This window comes from Grampus griseus, assembly GCF_964374135.1.
Source record: "Grampus griseus genome assembly, chromosome: 1".
In the NCBI taxonomy this organism is placed as follows: domain Eukaryota; kingdom Metazoa; phylum Chordata; class Mammalia; order Artiodactyla; family Delphinidae; genus Grampus; species Grampus griseus.
In genome coordinates this window covers 26,732,995-26,748,248 of record NC_139017.1, presented here as the reverse complement: position 1 = coordinate 26,748,248, position 15,254 = coordinate 26,732,995, and the positions used below count along the sequence as shown (strand labels likewise).

The 15,254-nt window shown below is 34.7% G+C and overlaps 1 protein-coding gene across 1 annotated transcript in view; it reads right to left on the bottom strand.

The window, feature by feature from the left end:
- The window catches only part of ADSS2 (adenylosuccinate synthase 2), a 40,164-nt gene that overhangs the window by 22,636 nt on the left and 2,274 nt on the right, over positions 1-15,254 (bottom strand). The window contains exons 2-4 of the mRNA XM_082675373.1: positions 4,168-4,270; positions 3,306-3,374; positions 1,123-1,173 (exon numbers count right to left, since the gene is read on the bottom strand). Of these exons, the coding sequence (XP_082531499.1) occupies positions 1,123-1,173; positions 3,306-3,374; positions 4,168-4,270 (223 nt within the window). The remainder of the gene's footprint in view (positions 1-1,122; positions 1,174-3,305; positions 3,375-4,167; positions 4,271-15,254) is intronic.

The following is a 15,254-nucleotide window of genomic DNA, read 5'->3' as shown; positions in this document are numbered from 1 at the left end:
AACACAAGTATAATTGATAGTTAATATTTTCATAGTTTAAATAGGTGAAATACAAATGACTCACAGCCTACTTTGTTTTATGGAAAATACATAAGTATGTATTCTTTACATGTTATCTAGTCACACTAACAACTAGCAAAGTCTTCAGTATGGGAATACCAATCTACTCATGGACAACATATACGATAATATGAACTAATATAAAAGTGTTTTGCAGTGGTAATCACAAATTGTTCTTTTCAGATTTTATAGATTAAGAAGCCTATGGCAAACTATGAAATGAAAAGGGAGTTTTCACATAAAAGCTGTATGTCAATCCAGTACAGTTTACTTCAAATAAGTTATTTTATTGATTTCCTATGCATAGTATTCAAATCTGTGATTGTTATTTGGAGGTACTTAAGAAAATTTTGATGGGGTTGCCTCTTAAATGGAGGTCAATGCTAAAACTAGAGCAGTTACTGCCTCAGGAGACATACATATTTAAAGACAATTTAAGAGTTCTAATCAATCCCAGAAGTTCTTACATGGTTTATAGTTCTTTCTCTTTCCTGGCTATTGCCTCTTAATCATGTCACTGGTAATTAAAAATGCTATCACTTCAGAGATAGGATAATAACAGGGAAACAAACTTCAAATATACTGGTGGTGGTTGAAATTAATTTTAGAATCCAGTTTGTTGTAACCAATGGAGGAGAAGGCTAGTCTGAATAAAATCTGCATCATTTAAAAAGCAGTATTATTACATTTTAGGTACAATGAATCACTCTAAAGACTTGCCCGATGGGAGACCTACTTTTACATGAGTATTAATATGTGCAAATAAAAGCTCTTTGTATTTTAATGTGGCTTATTTTTTAATAGAAGTAGCGATGTCTCATGAAATACTGCTTAAATTATTCATCTGATTAGCTAATTCTTCAGAAATAGGTAAATTTTAACCTAGCCCTTATTAAAAACAAAAGAAAAAAATGAATAAGATTCCATGTATCTGAACCCAATTATTACAATTCATCCTACTTAGTGTTCAGTAAAATTAAAGACAAATTGGCTACTAAATGCTTTCATGTGATGTTTCTGATAAAAAGACAGTTATAAATAAATGTATTACATCCCCCTTACCAATATGAGCTCGGTCAGATATGATAAGCCTTTTTTCCCAGCCTTCCAGACCTAGAGGGAAGGGAAAAAAAGATACATTTAATTGTACATTTTGTATAATTTTTAGACTTAATTTCCTTAGAAATACACTGTTTAAAAGTCTTTTTCACCTAAGTAATCATTTTAGCATCTTTTCTTCTGCATAGGAAATATGTTTAATAAGAATTTTCTCACCTGTCATTCATTATACAAAGTCATTCACAAATTCCTTCTAAATGTTTTGCTCTAAAAAGCTCCAAACTCAAGCCAGCCATAGCCTCATAAAATACTTTCAGGAATCCAAAACAGAAATGGTAGGAAGTATCATTTTGTTGGGGTGGGGTTGGGGGGGGTTGGGGGGGGGTGTGGAGAGGTGGGGGGGGTGGGATGTGAGGGAGTGTGGGTGAAGTTCAAAGCAAGGGGAGAATTTTGAGAAAAGGAGTTAATTTGGGGTATGGCACCCTTTCCCAAAAGACAATTATAAAAAGTGTAATTAGGGCTTTCCTGGTGGTGCAGTGGTTGAGAGTCTGCCTGCCAACGCAGGGGACACGCGTTCGTGCTCCGGTCTGGGAAGATCCCACATGCCGCGGAGCGGCTACGCCCGTGAGCCATGGACGCTGAGCCTGCGCATCCGGAGCCTGTGCTCCGCAACGGGAGAGGCCACAACAGTGAGAGGCCCGCGTACCGAAAAAAAAAAAAAAGTGTGATTAAACAAAATAATAAAATGTTCTAATTCCTCCAAAGTACTATCAATTACTGCACTTATCACACTGAACTATAAGAAGATACATGTGTCTCCCCATTTAAGTGTGAATGCCTGAGAGTAGGGGCCATGAATTTTCATAGTATGGGGTCTGTCATCCAATAAATGTTCAAGAAAAATGATTGTTGAATGAATAAATAAATGAATCTAAATATTCTTCTTTAAAGAGAGTTAACTTAGTAGGCTATATGCATTCTAAGGATAAGCCACTGAGCCCTATTTTCAAAATTAGCATTTGAATATTAAAAATTAATTGTTAATTTTGATAATATCCAAAGATTTGTTTAACAAATATTCCTTACAGATTAAAGAAGTTATTAAGCCTCCCGCTCTATAGCTGTTTTTGACATGTAACACGTATTCTAAAGTTTGCTTAGGGAATATTATAACAAAATATTACAAAGAAACTCAATAAAGTAGATTCAGCTGGGTTAGATAGGCCAGAAGGAAAAAGAGTAGGGCAAAATTGTAAAGGGGATGAAGGACAGCAGAGAGCAGCAAGGGAACCTCAAGGTGACCAATTAAAAAGGCAGACACAACACACAGGTAAAAGTGCAGGGAAGACAACAGAGATAATAGCAAGACAGGATTCTGTGAAGTCAGATTTAGTTGTTAGGAACACTTGAGGATGGACTGCCACTTTTAAACGTGAAAAATAAACTTTAACGATGTAATAGAATTTAATTCTTTAAATATGAGCTAAGGGAGAACTATACTAATGCTTTTCCTCAATTGTGTATCATTTGCATTGCCACATTCCCCTCAAACCCTAGCAAGGTAGCCTAAGTGAATGTAAACAGACTTCCAAAAATCCAGAAGAGATTAGAAAAGGCAGGAAATCAAGTCTTTTTTTTAAAGATGGAAGTGGATACATTGCATAGAAGAAGCATTTCCCTCCTTTGGAGGCAGGGACCTAAAAAACCTCTTTTGTCCCTAGGTTATAGTAACCAAGGGAGTTCCAGACCCTCTAGGAAATGAGACTAAAAGTGCACAAAATGGGCTACAGTGGCTCTCTGACTGCCTTAAGCTAATTTTTGGCTTGTGTAGAAGTGGATGCTAACGAGCACAAATGACAAAATGAACTCGTGAATTTCCTAGAGTTTTGCCACCAGCATATAGTAATTCTAGCTACCTAGAGTTTGCAGATGACCAATGTGTAAAAAATCAGGACTTATACAATGACCTTGTTATGTTTGTCTTTTGTTTAGAACACTGATGATAATGAATAAAATTTAATAACTGACATTAAAAATTTTGTCCTACAATAATCTGCAATGTTAAAGTAGAAGACAAAAATGTTAAGTTTTTCTGGAATGAGAGCCCAATAATACTTCATTAAAAAAACAACAACAACAAAAAAAAAAAACTGGCTGCCAGACAAAGCAGACTCATTCTTTCATACCTTTTCCTTTTTGAACATTTTTTTCTGCTTCCTCAAACAACCCAGGCAGATGAATTACCACACCATTTCCTAAAAAACAAAAACCACAAATAAGCAAATCCCAAACTTAAACATCTATATCTATAATATAGCCATACATCTTCAATAACCCTTTATCTAGAATAGTAGAAGAGTGAGGCACTTTGATTAGGAGGACATTCTAATTTATCAGGGAGTTACCACAGAAATGGTTCCAAGTTTTAAACGGTAGTATAATGTAAATACATAATAGAACATAATACACAGAATACAAAACACTAAAACTACACTCAATATAACTTGAAATTTCTTTGAAACAAAGTGAAACTATTATTTTGAAAGAAACTAGTTATATAGTTTTAGGCAAACTGAACCAGATCACAGTCTTTCAAATTGGGGACTCAAACCTATTAGTGGCCATAAAATCAATTTATTGGGTTGTGATGAGCATTTTTAAAAATGAAAGATTAGAAGAGAAAATATCAGATTGCATCTTATAAGCGTTCAGAACCAGTCAATGAAACACAGACCTCTTGTATTTCTCACTATGCTTCACAGTGTTTGGAAAATTCATTTGATGATCTAACACTTTGTCATACAATTAAGATTGCCAATGATCAGAAATAAATGCAAAGTAATCATTCCAAAAAAGTTATTAGTGCTAAATGATCTAAAAGAGTTGTAAAACAGCCAAAGTTAGGTATATTCCAGAAGGTACCACTGTCAAGATTAATAAGCAATAAATGAATCATTTGATTAGAGATTAAATAAGTTTAGATTATGAAAAATAAACACTATTATCAATTGGGGAAAAAAAGTCCCTAAATTCAGTTTATATACTTACCAATGAATGCCGTAACATTAGGATTAATTATTCCACTAGGTAAAAGATGAAAATCATACTCCACAGAATCTACAACAACTGTATGGCCAGCATTATTTCCTCCCTGAAATACAAGATTGGGAAAAATGAACCTGACAATAAATATGACAAGGAATATATCTCCTTCCAAAGTGAATTAATGATCTCCTGCTAAAATGTCAATAAGGCAACCCAAGTATTTGCCGTGAATACTTATTCTTTACAGGCTTTACAATAGTTTGTCTATCCTCTCTCCTTTCCCTACTTGAATGGTTATTCCTAACAGGATCTGGAAATTGGAGAGTTCAGGTTTCTGGAAGATAGGAAGACGTATCACTTTTTATTTTATTTTATTATTATTATTTTTTAGCTGGGTTGGGTCTTCTCTTCATTGCTGCATGCGGGCTTTCTCTAGTTAAGGCGAGCGGGGGCTACTCTTGTTGGGATGTGCAAGCTTCTCATTGCGGTGGCTTCTCTTGTCGCGGAGCATGGGCTTTAGGCGCGCGGCTTCAGTAGTTGTGGCACGTGGGCTCAGTAATTGTGGCTCGTGGGCTCTGGAGCGCAGGCTCAGTAGTTGTGGTGCACAGGCTTAGTTGCTCCGCGGAATGTGGGATCTTCCCAGACCAGAGCTCGAACCTGTGTCCCCTGAATTGGCAGGCAGATTCTTAACCACTGTGCCAACAGGGAAGTCCCATATCCCTTTTTAAAAGAGAGAAAAAAGCGAACAAAGTACAGGGAACAATTAGTTTGTTATTCTGTTTCTGGCACTATGTGGAACATGTAGCAATCTAATTAATTTTCCATGATATTTATCTTAAAAAATCCTTAAAATAGAAAAATCTATCCAGTTACCCTAACTTGACATAAATATTCATATAATTCTCATTGTCCTAAGAGTGTGTCAAGCAACTCTGTGACCTAAAATTATTATTCTTACATGGACTTATCAACGAGGATATCTCCCAAGTAAATCCCTCAAATATTGGTTATCCTGGAGAATAATTTTTAAATTTTAAAATCAGTCTCATGAGTTTGGTTAGTGACCGATTCCTTGAATCTGCTCATCTCTGGCTAAAGTAATACACTGGGTCAAGGAACCTCTAAAGCTGAGAATCATAGCATAAACCCATGGTGAAACTTCCACTCTATGAAACAAAATGTGAAGTTGAATTATAAAAATTAGGTACAAAGGAGACTGAATATTAAGTGACCAGATAATATTTCTAAGTTTAAAAAGCATGGGGAAAAGACACAAATCAATCTGATTATGTTTAAACTTCTACACAATACTAACAAATTTTTAAAATAAACAACAAACTAGGAATATATTTGAACAAATAAAAGGTTTAACAACATCTTTGTGGGACATTTAAAAAAAAAAAAATCAAAACGATATCTCCTGAGGATGACTAGTTTAACTTGATCACAAGGCTATTTGACAAATGTATTTTACTTACTTTTACCATCATCATCATGAATTCACAAAAATGCCAGAAAAATAGGTCCTGCAAAAAAATCTTCAAAAAAGCAAATACTTATTTACACTGTGTTTTGCACTGTACAGAGCAAAGAATTCCTTGCTTAAAGACTAGTGTATGTCGTGTAAATTAAAAAAAAAAAAAAAAAAAGACTTGGTGGTGGTGGCCTATAGTCCACAAGATAACAGGTAGATAACAAGACACAGGAAGGACAGAAGTGGTAGTGTTAAGCAATACCTCCTTCACTTGATACCATCAAGGCAACAGGTGAATATTTTTTACTATTTATTTTTTGTAGGCAACATCTGCATATGATACAAAAGGCACAGAAGGATGCACAATAAAAAGTGAAGTTCTTACCATACTCTACCCTCCCCTTCCCTGCTACAAGGCTGCTGTTACCACCAGCTTTCTGTGTCCTTCCCTAAGTAATTTTGCATATACAAACACATTTATACATTGTTTTATTCCACCTATACAAATGGTAGGAAAGATACACACCTGGGCAGCTTGCTTTTTTACTTAACAAATCTTGGAGCTCATTCCATAACCTTGTGAACAGAACATCTCATCCTTTGAACAGCTGCACTACATTCCTTTTTATATGGACACATAATTTATTAAACTGGTCCCAAAGAAAGACATTCAGATTGTTTCCAACCTTTTGTCATTATTAACAATGTTGCAATACACTTCCTGGTACACACTTTACTATTATTTCACACTTGGCAGGTTTATCACCAATCCTGACAGAATCTTAAAACATAGAATATATTGATCTTAACTTAGTCTTTTTTAAATAACTCACAGGACAATTCTTACTTGGTTTTTACGGTTTTCCTTTTACTCTATCCCTCATACCAATATTAGCCTTTTTATCACAACTTTTTATGATTTAGGAAACGTCCCCCAACTTTTCAGGAAAAATCTTTTCAGAGTATGAAGCTCACTAAAATTTCCTCAAATCCTAGGAAAGTGTTAATTTGTTATTATAACTATTTACTCTAAATTGTTATAAAACACTAAATTTAATGAATTTGTATTAAATTGTTAATAGTATTGGTGACTTTGAGACCAACAACCAATAAAGCATTATTATTTAAGCAGAACCAGTTTTCTTTTTAATCCATCATTTGCTTAATATAAAAAACAATCTACTCTGTAATTTTGATGTAGACCTTTAAAGTAAGTCTCCTTTACACAGTTATTTTTATAGATATACTAATCATTTGGTGAAATAATTTACACAAAGTTATTTTTACAGATATACTAGTCATTTGGTGAAATAATTATTAACTCGGTTGTTTTTGTGTGTAACAAAGCCTACTACTCTCTTAGATAATATCTTGCCAAGACAGGAAGTAATGATGGAAAGATAGTGGCTGATATGTTTGTTTGTTTGAGGCAGGTGGTTGTGATTGGCGATAAATGACTTGAGGGCGATAAATTGCTTTAATTCTTAGAGTCCTTCCAAGTTTACATACAGGTGGTGGTTCAGGCTGGAAAAGTTCAGCTGCAGAAGGCTTGAAATCACACTTTAGTGTACAGCTTGCTCACTCAAACAATGCCCAAGATTTTTCAATAACCAGTGCCTTATTAAGGATTACTATATGGTTTAAATCCCATTTATATTGTTTGACTGAGTAGGAAAATATGGTTAAATAAACCCAAGAATAACCCTAAAATTTTCCTTTTAAGGAGTTAGGGGAGAAAATGTAAGTGCTTATTAGTATATTCAGTCACTAGTGCCCTAAGAGGGAGTTGGGGTATAATAGCTTCTAATCTTGAAACACTCACTGTGCAGAAAACAGTCCTGAGGTGAACTGAGGAGCTACTCACAAGGAATTTCTTGACAAATTAAATCTACATATATAAAATAAGTTTGAGTATAGGGTCATTTCACCAAAAGCCCCTGATGAAGCTTCAAATTTGAAGTGCCTACTTGGACGCTAACCTAAAATACTTATAAATTGTGTGGAATATACAAAATTCTTCTTGGGAGCTCAGGAAAAGTGTCCTGAAACAGAGGTCCATGGAAAGGTCACATGTTATTAGCAGAGAGCAAAACAAAGAAGTTTCAACAGGACCACCACTGCCAGCCTCACCCAACCACAAATACCCACTACGAAGTTACAAGGGCAGATACAGTCCTCCCTCCATATCCACAGGAGACTGGTTCCAGGACTCCCACAGATACCAAAATCCAGAAATGTTTAAATCCCTTGTATAAAGTAGTGTGGTATTTGCATACAAGCTACGTGCATCCTCAAATATACTTTAAATCATCTCTAGATTACTTATAATACCTAATACAACGTAAATGCTATGTAAATAGTCGCCAGCATGGCAAATTCAAGTTTTGCGTTTTGGAACTTTCTGGAATTTTTTTTCGAATATTTTCGATTGGTGGTTGGTTGAATCCTTGGATGCAGATCCCAGGGATATGGAGGGCCAACTGTACTCTGAACTGCAGGCTCCCACATTTGTGATGGAATGCTTCTCACATGGGCAACTCTATGTAGTATGTACCAAGATAAGTAGCAAGGACATACCTGTTTAATTACGCTTAACAATTCTCCTAAGTAGCACTGGGAAGGCCAGATAAATGATGGGAGCTAAATATATCCTTATTTCTACTGATACTTTTAACAGACTCCCCAAAGCAAATTTGGTAAACTATCCTCCCAGATACAATATTAATCACATACTAATAGTTATATGTAACTACCTCTTGCTGCTTTGCTAAATTCCCATAACACTTATAATCCCAGTCATTCATGCAGCATTTAACAAATATCTCTAATTATCATAGCTGTATATTTTATACTACCTAACTAAAAAAACAAATATGTTCACTTAATTGCTATACAAACAAGGAGCTGTGGAATAGTAATTAATGTTGTTTTCCAGATCAATTATTATCAATAGAGAAAATATTTCTTAATGAATCTCAGATGTCTTAATTTTTGAACATTTTTAATTTTAAAATATCCCATCTAAAACCCCAAGAAACAAACCAACCAGTGGAGCCCAAAAAAGTGGCTGCATAGTGTGTGGCAAGTCTCTTTGAGGAAAAACCTAAGTTTATAATGCCTTATATGATATTTTTTCTTATATTAAATAACAAGAACAAATGTAAAATTCAGTGGGGATAGATGTGAGATGATCTTTAAGTACAAGGACTCACTACTTCTTTGCTTCCCCCGCAGTGACCAATAAAGTTCTATGACATTGTTAGTACTTATTTGATATGGACTGATTAATTTTAGGAAACAAAACTCTACAAGTCTGAGACAATAAAGCCATTCTATAGCCTCCCAAAAAAGAATAAATGCAAATTAATAGTATTAAAGTAAAGAATATATCAAAAAAAAGAAATCCAGTCATCCAATCAGCACTCACCACAATCACAAAAACATCCCCTAATTTGGTGTTTATTTTACCTATTTTCTTTGACCTTATTCTTACATTAAGATTGAATGTAAATATCAAATAAGCTTCCTAATGACCAGGAAAAAACTGTATCTCATTGAAATAAATTAGAACATTATGATGGGGGCGGGGGGAGCAGAACTAAAATTCTGTGTTCTCAAAGATGAAGAGCAAAGTTTCTTGTATATACTCTTAGTTTTTAAAAACCAATACAGCTAACGCTCATTATTTTAATTATAGTTAAAATAATAATAACCTATTTAACACCAAACATTCTTCCCTCTAGAAAAGCACTAGAGGTCTACAGTGATATTAGAAAATAGTTTACAAATGAGAATCACCCTGAATTAATGTTTCCTCATTTCTTAATTTTCCCATATGAAATTAACTGTAGGTCAGCTATACCTTTTGTATGTTCAGACCCTCTGCTTCCCTACCCCCTCACCCCTTACTTTGTAAATCATAGTAATCATCCCCTCTGGCCACAGTAATTGATCCAGACAGGGAAACCTGATCCAAGCTTGAGCCAATCAAGCTCCTCTCTCTTGGGAATTTGATTTTCAAAGTCAGAGATGGCTATCACCTAAGGGAGCATCCTAAAGGTAAAGGCTGCCAGTTCTGGCTGCTGAGATCCCAGAAGCTGTCTGCCTTTGTCTCAGGCCACTTTAAGGTTTAGCCATCTTGGTCTTCCTTTAAACATATTGGCATTTTGCTTAAGACAATCTCTTTCCATTGCTTGCAGACAAAGAATCCAAATGATTCACAAAACAAACTCATTGCAACATGGTATGTATACAGCTGGCTCTCTAAGTTCACATCTTGTGCTAGTAATAACTGAATATAAAATGATTAACTTATGTACACCTGAAACTAACTGTAAATCAACTATACTTCAATTAAAAAATGATTAACTTCTAAATTTTAATATTTATGCTGTCAAGAACAAACCTCTAAAACATGGTACTGCAGGATACAGGGATGATACAATATTATTTAGTATTTAGTTATTTTGTAACTGTTCTCTTAAATATCATATAAGGCATTACAGACTTATGTTTTTCCTCAGAGACTTGCCACACAATATGAAACCACTTTTGGGCTCCACTGGTTTGTTTGTTTCTTGGGGTTTTAGACAGTATATTTCAAAATAATAGTATTTAATTCTTTTATATTGTTTCCATGTGTACTTTTTTCCCCCCCAATTTAATTTTAAACTTAAGAAAGTCAGAAGACAAGTGTTTTAAAGTTTCTTTCCACCACTCCTCAGAACCAGAGGCTGTCAAGACCAGCTCTAGAATAAAAGTTTGGATCAGGAAATGTTGATATGTGTAAGTTTCTAATTAAGAAGGTCCAGGAGAGATTTAAAAAAAAAAAAAGAAAAAGAAAAGAAAAGTAAAAAAGAAATTTAAACAGGAACAAAATGACATTAGTCTGCAAAAGTGACTCCCGAATATTAACTTCTTAGTTTGCTCCTAGGTCTTCCTCTTCCCCAAATCACTCGGGCAACTAAGTGAGTTTCTGCTGGGAGAGGAGATGAAGGCAGTGTTACAACCCGAAACAATGATGTCTCTTTTTAGCAATAGTGTTGTGGGCTAACAATTTCATGCACATAGCCAAGAGGCATTTCTCAGGCCACTTAGGCCTCTAAAATAGTATCTGTCTTCTCTTCTCTTTGTCTTCTTTTTGCTCTGAATACATGAACACTGTACAGTAATCACAGAGCTCCAAATGAACATCAATCAAGAAGTCAGAGTAAACACTGTGGATTACAGCAGAGCACAGCAATGCCTCAGACTCCATGACTTTGAACTATTCCAGCAATCAAGAAAGTATTCCCACTTCCTACCTAGTCTTCAAGCTTCTTAGAAACCTAACAATCTTTTGAGTTGGTGCTTATTACCTGTGCTGTTTTTCTTGGTAAACACTGAAAGGTCTGTGTCCCTTTCCTGATGAAACACTTCACTATTTGCCAAAACTAAAACAGCAATCTACAGCAATAAAGCAATTATAAACAAGGATGACTGTTCTTTTATAAAAACATTCATATAATTGCAATTAGCTTATGATTTCAAAGTAGAGCAGGTTTAAGTTACTAGCAGTAAGTTGATCAAATTAAACTATTCAACAGTAACCAGACACACTAGATAGGAAAACATATACAGGGTATCTGAATTTCTTTTTAGCAAAGACATCCAAGTATACTGCTCAGTTATCTCTTAAAGGCTTACAGTATCTACTTTACCTTACAGTATTATGGTTACCTTCCAGTTTCATACACAGATAAATGTCACACAAATGATAAAAATCTCAAGTACCTTGTATTTTGTACCTTAAATTACCATTATAAAACAACTTCTCACAATGAAAATGGAATGAGGCATGGCCTTGGAGGATCTCAGGTTCCTAATTAAGAAGCTCTAGACTCTAGGTACCAAACTCTAATATACACACTTACTAAACAACGGTCAGAGATGACCAGGGTCATAGTCAGGAAGATCAGACATGCAAGCAAAAAATGCATAAACCAATAATGTTGTGCAGCTCTCTAAATGCTTGATAAAAATTCACTTAATCATTACATTTATGGAGGTATTTTCTTAAAACACATTGAAATTGAACTGCAGATTTCAAGTCAAAAAAGTTTTCTCTCATGAATAAAATTCTTCCTTTAAAAGGGTGTTTAAAAGCTTGACACAAAAATCCCATTTTTAAAAATTTCATGGGACCTCTTATTTTTTAAAGAGGAATTTTATTATATTGAATTAAATATAATTAAAAGTTGGTCCAATGTAAAGAACCATTCCGTCTTGGAGCCAGAGTAGCCATGGGAACTGTCCTCTATTTACTGTTCTTTTCTTTCTTTCTTTCTTTCTTTCTTTTTCTCTTTCTTTCTTTCTTTCGTTCTTTCTTTCTTTCTTTCTTTCTTGACTGAAGTATAGTTGATTTACAGTGTTGTGTTAGTTTCAGGTGTACAGCAAAGTAATTCAGTTATACATACATATATATTTTTTTAAATAAATATTTACTTATTTACTTTTCGCTGCATTGGGTCTTCATTGCTGCACACGGGCTCTGTCTAGTTGCGGTAAGGGGGGGCTACTCTTCGGTGCGGTACGCAGCCTTCTCATTGCGGTGGCTTCTCTTGTTGCGGAACACATTCTCTAGGCGAACGGGCTTCAGTAGTTGTGGCTCGTGGGCTCCAGAGAGCAGGCTCAGTAGTTGTGGCACACAGGCTTAGTTGCTCCGTGGCTTGTAGGATCTTCCCAGACCAGGGATCGAACCCATGTCCCCTGCATTGGCAGGCGGATTCTTAACCACTGTGACACCGGGGAAGTCCCATACATATATATATTTTTTTCAGATTCCTTTTCCCCTTATAGGTTATTACAAAATATTGAGTATACTTCCCTGTGCTATACATACTTACTGTTCTTTTCAATTGCTTTCCCCAGATAATACTGAATACCTCAATATCCCTTTGACGTTAGATAAAAGTATACTAATATCACCAGTCTTCACTTATTGGTATGTAGCTCAACCACATTAATCAAAATCTGACCTAGTCCCCAAAAGATACTATAAGTAGATTTGTATTCAGTTACAGTAAGTAAGCTATTAACTATATTATCAATTCACCAGTTCACTCTAGATTTGTTCTAGGCAAAAGTTTTTCCTAGAGATACTTAAAACTAACGAACTAATCCACCCGTTCTCACCAAAATTAAAGAAACAGAATAATATTGATCTGATACTGAGATAACCTCATATAATTTAAAAAATACATGCCTCAAAAATAGAGATAATGGTATATTATATACACTAATACAATAAGTTTAAATAGTGAACAACTTGAGACATCCTCATCGACCAAACTTTGAGATCTACTGCCCTCAACAAGGAAAAACTATTTACTAGAATCACAGAGCATTCAACTGAAATTTGCTGAGGAAATACACAAAAATGATACAATTATCAGTTATCTATTTTCTCATAGATACAAGAAATAAGTCTAAAATAAACTAGTAAAGCCTTTGAACATAATGGTACGTGAAAAATACTAGCTAAAAATACTACTTAACAAATGTTAATCCAAGGAAAGTTGGGGATTCCACGTTAAACTCATGCCAATAGTCAATTAAATTGTCTAGGGGTATATTAAAATAATACAGGAAAGGGCTAAACTACTGAATTCACAGAAATTTCTAAGGGTGATCCAGGTCACCCAATAAATATTTGTTGAGTATTTACTTCCTCTCTGCCTCACACAGTACTGGATGCTATGGAAGAAAACAAAAAAGGAACAAGTCCTCTTTTTGAGAAAACGTACATTCTAGTAGGGAAAACACAGTAATTCGAGAAAGCAGGAGTTAACCAAGTACACCACACTCTGGTATACACTTATGTAGGCACTTGGGAAATACTACACATAAAAAACAATCCTGATAGGAGACACAGAAATAGCAATTGTTATAACACTGGAAGAATGGCTTACCTTAAATGCTAATTCTCCACCATCTTCAAAATTATGGGAAGTGGTTTAGAAGATAATTTTAGCTGTATAAGGTCAAGGCATTAAAAAACACTGAAATTATTCTCTTTTAAATTATCTTTCAACCTTTCTGATTATTTCAAGGAGAACGCCTCAGTTGCGGGTGGTATGTCTTTTACATTTCTCTATCACTTGCTAATAGCTGGTTTCAGAGCCTTCAGCAAATACCAGCATCTAGCTATAAATTAACATTTTTTTTCATTGTGTTTACTTTTATGGCCAACTTTATATAGCAAGTGACAGGATATACTTTCCCTTTGTAATTAATTTTAGTTAAGATTTTCTCTTTATATTAACTTTAAAGCCCTGGGGAAAAAACACAAAGAAATACTCTTCTACCTATTCCTGATTACAGGCAACTTCATGCCTGTAGTTGTAGCTGAGACTACCAAGCTTTACTTTCTCCAGAACAATAAATAAGCCCAGGCTTAAGGTCTGGTATAAAGTACAATAGTTAAAATCTCTGTAGTTTCTACTCAACAAAATAAAGAAAATAAAGAATAGTAGTTTACTTTGAGAGTATCTGGGGAGAAAAAAACCCAGTAATATTCTCCTAATAAAACTATTTTTGTGTTGCCAGGAAGGAGGCTTCCTATTCCCATACTTTAACCCTTCGGAAAAACCTGTACTAATCCCCTTCTCTATCCCCACCCTGGGAAATACTTGTTTAAGAAACAGTTGTCCACTAGACTATAAGCTCCCTGTGGGCACAAGCCCTGCCTTTTTCAGCTTTTAACTCTGGGGCTAAGTGGTCCCCTGTAGATATTCATTATGTGATTGTTGGATGAATGAACTGTGCCAGGAATTGGTCCTATACTTAATTCTTCTCTTTTTCTTAAAAGACCTATCGATTTAAAATTAAGTCATCCTTTCATGCAAGCCCTACACACTTATTTAAGGATCTAGTGTATCTAACAAGTTATAAGTAACTTCCTATAAATCTTGAATCTAAAATACAGGTCTTAAGTGCTATGATGATGAAAATGCCACTAGTTTTGCTTATATTCTTTCCAAACAGGCATTTTAAATATTAAAATATATAGTTAAATGCAGTGTCAGCTTTTCTTTTTAAAAAAACTGTATTTTTACTGGAAAAAATTCCTTATTTTATGATTCCATTAGAGATACATTATGTGTATACCACTTCTGGAGAAAGACTGTATAAAACCTGAGATTATGGCATGAATATGACAAAAATATACTGCTTAAACTCTAACAAAGTGCATATTATTTTCAATAATACACAAAATTTGAATCATCAAACATGGCAATTCAAGCTCAAAATGTTTTTCCTAAAGTTGACTTTTCCCAGCTCTCTATACATACTTATTAAGAATTTCAACATTCCATAACCATCAATTTTATAAGTCAGGAGAACTTCACTAAGTAGATGTCAGCTTACTAGGACTGACCAGATGATATAAAGTTACCAAGGTGAATCACAAGGGATATTCTTAAGTCTATTCATTACTTATCTGCCTGCACTAACAAGACGTAAGAATCCTTCTAATGATGAGCTCTTAAAAGGCACTAGAAGAATACAACACTTTTTAAATTATATAAGGAAGGTAGTAAGTCAAAACTTTCCCGGTGAGTAAAGTCTGCCTAAC